This window comes from Merops nubicus, unplaced genomic scaffold (assembly GCF_000691845.1).
Source record: "Merops nubicus isolate BGI_N331 unplaced genomic scaffold, ASM69184v1 scaffold1600, whole genome shotgun sequence".
In the NCBI taxonomy this organism is placed as follows: Eukaryota; Metazoa; Chordata; class Aves; order Coraciiformes; family Meropidae; genus Merops; species Merops nubicus.
This window is the reverse complement of record NW_008584612.1, coordinates 32,077-35,552: the sequence shown is the minus strand read 5'-3', so window position 1 is coordinate 35,552 and position 3,476 is coordinate 32,077. Positions and strand designations below refer to the sequence as shown.

Sequence of the window (3,476 nt, the reverse complement as noted above, 5' to 3'; positions counted from 1 at the left end):
TCCCGGAGGCAGCGGGGCTGGGACCCGGCAGGAAATGGAAGGATGAAGTGTGCGGCCGGAACGGTGATGTTCCTTCTCTCCTTGCTTTCCCCTGCAGGAACGTAATCCGCAATGCTAGTTCTCAGGTTGCTCAATGTTGTTGCTCCAGCCTACTTCTTGTGCATCTCCCTAGTGACCTTCGTCCTCCAGATCTTTCTCTTCATCCCCAGCATGTTCAGAGACCCTTCCACCACCCCACTTTTCTCTCCTGCTCTGCTGCATGGGGCCCTCTTCCTCTTCCTCTCAGCTAATGCCCTGGGCAACTACGTCCTTGTGATCCAGAGCTCCCCCGAGGACTTGGGCAAGGGCTTAAACTTGGGCAAAGGAGCCGAAGTGGTGGCGGACTGGCTGGATGGAAACAGGTCCCCTGGCTCAGCCTTGCCCAGCACTCACTTCTGTAGACTGTGTGCCAGAGTCACCCAGAGGCATGACCACCACTGTTTCTTCACAGGGAACTGCATCGGGAGTAGGAACATGCGAAACTTCATCATGTTCTGCCTCTACACCTCACTGGCTTGCCTCGACTCCCTGGTGGCAGGCATGGCTTACATTTCTGCTGCACTCTCCATGTCCTTTGAAAACCCGTTGGCCTTCCTCACTCTTCTGCCTCACTCCATCAGCCAGTTCTTCTCAGGTAAGCATCTCTTCCTCAGAGATGAGGAGTGTCTCCCTCCTGCAGGGCTCCTGTGGTCAGGGGAACTCGATCTTCCTTGGATACTTCTGTGCGGGGAGCACTGGTGGGGGAATGGGCAAGGAGAATTGTCTGTGTCCAACGAAGTCCTCCTTAGAGGCTAGAGACAGCCTTTACAAAGGACTTTGCTTCACCTGAAATAGAGGCTGGAACCACTCCAGATTACAGCCACAACCCTACTATTCCTAATGCATGAGGCTTTGGAAAACATCCCATAACCAGCTTGCTGGTGATAGAATAGGGCTGTCTGTCATGCAGGGAGTGTATTGCAATTAGATGAAGGACAGAGACTTCACTTGTCATACAGCAGGTGAGGGTGACCTTTTGCCTGTTCTAGAGGCAGAGGTGGGGGGGATCTGTAGGTTTTTTGTATCCTACAAGTCTGCAGGTTCCCCAGATCCCAGCAGAGATATTATTTTCTTCATCTAGGTCCACTCACACCGTCCACTGTCACCCACCTCCTGGTAGCACAAACTTACTGAGACCTTGCCATCCTTCCAGCACAGGAGAATTTGGGTTCAGGCAACAGAAACCAAGAGAGGAGTTAATGTGCCATGATTAGCTACCTCTCTCATGACCGCAGTCTAGGACACAGGTCTGCAAAGAACCAGGGGAAATTCTCTGTGACTGCTCTTTGCAAGAGCTCCACACCAAAAGCAAGTACCTCTTTCTCCTTCTCCCTACCCCTCACCCTTCCATCTGCTTCTCCCTCTTTTCCCTCTCTCCCTCCCTTTCCATAGCTCTCCAGAACCCTTCCCCTTCCCTCTCCTGATTCTTTTCCCATAACTCTTCATATTTTCCCATAACAGCCTTGCCTCTTCACCTTTCAGCATGACCTCAAATTCTCCAACCTCAACCCTTTCTCTGTCCCGACTCAAGAGCTAGATGAAATCTCGTCTCAGAGAAGGGACTATGCAGACAGTGTACACTGTTATTCTGCCCTGAAAGTGACTGCAGGAAAATGTCTTCCCCCCCCATGCAGCTCACACTTTGCACAATTAGATCAGCTTTTGTTAGACTAAAATAGGTATCCCATATATTTTAGGTTTGCAGATTCAGCTGAGCTCAGTAAGAAGGGGCCCAGCTTGTGCATTGTCACCAGAAGTGTTGATTATGATCTGAGCATGGAGTCTCCGCTGCTGGAGATACAGGAACCAGAGAGGCCCCAGCCTGTTTTTCAGATTCCAGGCTGGTTTTGCAGGATTGCCATCTGAAAACAAACAAATCTCTCTCCATTTGGCAAATGAGCAAATTTGTCATGGTAATCACTGAGGGACAATAAACATGAGATCCTGCCATGACATTTTTATGGAGTCATTTTTCCAAGTAGAAGAATTTTTGTAAATAATGTTGCATGAGCTTCTCTAGCATTAAAAACACTGGGAATGATTTTCCCCTGTGCCTAAGCTCTGCTCATCACATCAGTCTATGGCGGGGGTGGGGGTGGGGGGGAGAGCAGGGATGTGGGAGGAGATTACAAAGGAATTAGTTCTCTCTTTCTGACTCTGAGGGCTCATCTGCACCAAGCTGGGTCCTGACATATGTTTGAAGAGCCACTGAAGTGCCCCAGCTCTGATGGCAGCAACTGCAGTGTCAAAGGCAGCATGTGGGCAGAGCTTGAATGGGACAATGGGGCTGGGTACAGGGCTCAGAGCTGGGAGCCAGAACACCCTTGAGAGGCAGCAGCAGCTCCCACCAAAAAACCTCTAGCTCTGCTGGGTTGAGAACTGTTGCCTCACACAACTACATATATATATATATGTGTATATATGGGTGTGTGATGTCTTGGTTGCTTTGGGGGGAAGGGCCTACTGGGTTTCTACCAGCACATTGAACTTCCATTTCAGGAAACAAAAATACAGCCTGGAACAGTTACCTGGAAGGGTTGTTCACCCACTATTTTTCAGCTAACATAACTATTACTTAAGGTTTGTTGTAGGATCCAAACAGAGCATTGCTATAGCAGGGAAAGAACTTTACCTTTCTTCTCCATCACGCCCTCTGCACTAGAGGAGAAGTAATGGAGGATCAGAGGTGAATCTGCTAGTCTTATGTCAACTAATTGTTCTGTGTTTCCACGTTGTAAAATTTTTTAACTGGCTTGTTCTGCCCTGACTGTGCTCAGGCATGGATTACAGAATCTGTCCCAGAGCCTATAATTTCAGTCTATGATTCAGCTTTTTTGGTGTAGATAATGTGTGGCAATAAGCTTGAGGTCACAGCAGGTCAGTTAGAATGAAAGTGAATTTGTGACTGAAATGGACTGTGGTGATGAGGGACAAATGTAGAGCACTTTTGTAAACACGGGTCAGAATGGATCCACGAAAGAAATTATAGAAAATGCTTTTTGTAGGTAGCCTGAAGAAAAGGTTAAAAAAATCATATATATGGAGAGTATGGCTCAGATATGCTTAATATTTGCCGGGGAAACAAGGATAATTACTTTCTTGATGCTGAATTTCAGCAGCTCATAGAAACAAAGCTTAGAGCTGCCTTGCAAAGGCTCTAAAGAAAACAGCTGTCTTCCTCCATATCCCATCTGAGCATCAGCTGTAGGAAAGAAAAAATGTCTGTCACACTTCGGTCCAGTAAAAAGGGGGCAGAGAAGCCCACATTTGGCTCTGGGCTTCCTACCTGACAGATTAAGTTATTCTGACAGAATTGGTATGAGGATTTGTCATCATCCTAAGGGGCTTGCTCTTCCCTTGCTGTACTGTATACGAAACCCACTGAGCTGAAGGGGATA

The 3,476-nt window shown here is 47.8% G+C and overlaps 1 protein-coding gene across 1 annotated transcript in view; it reads left to right on the top strand.

Moving 5' to 3' along the window:
• Positions 1-111: 111 nt before the first annotated feature.
• The window catches only part of ZDHHC22 (zinc finger, DHHC-type containing 22), a 6,881-nt gene continuing 3,516 nt past the window's right edge, over positions 112-3,476 (top strand). The window contains exon 1 of the mRNA XM_008944616.1: positions 112-673. Within this exon, the coding sequence (XP_008942864.1) occupies positions 112-673 (562 nt within the window). The remainder of the gene's footprint in view (positions 674-3,476) is intronic.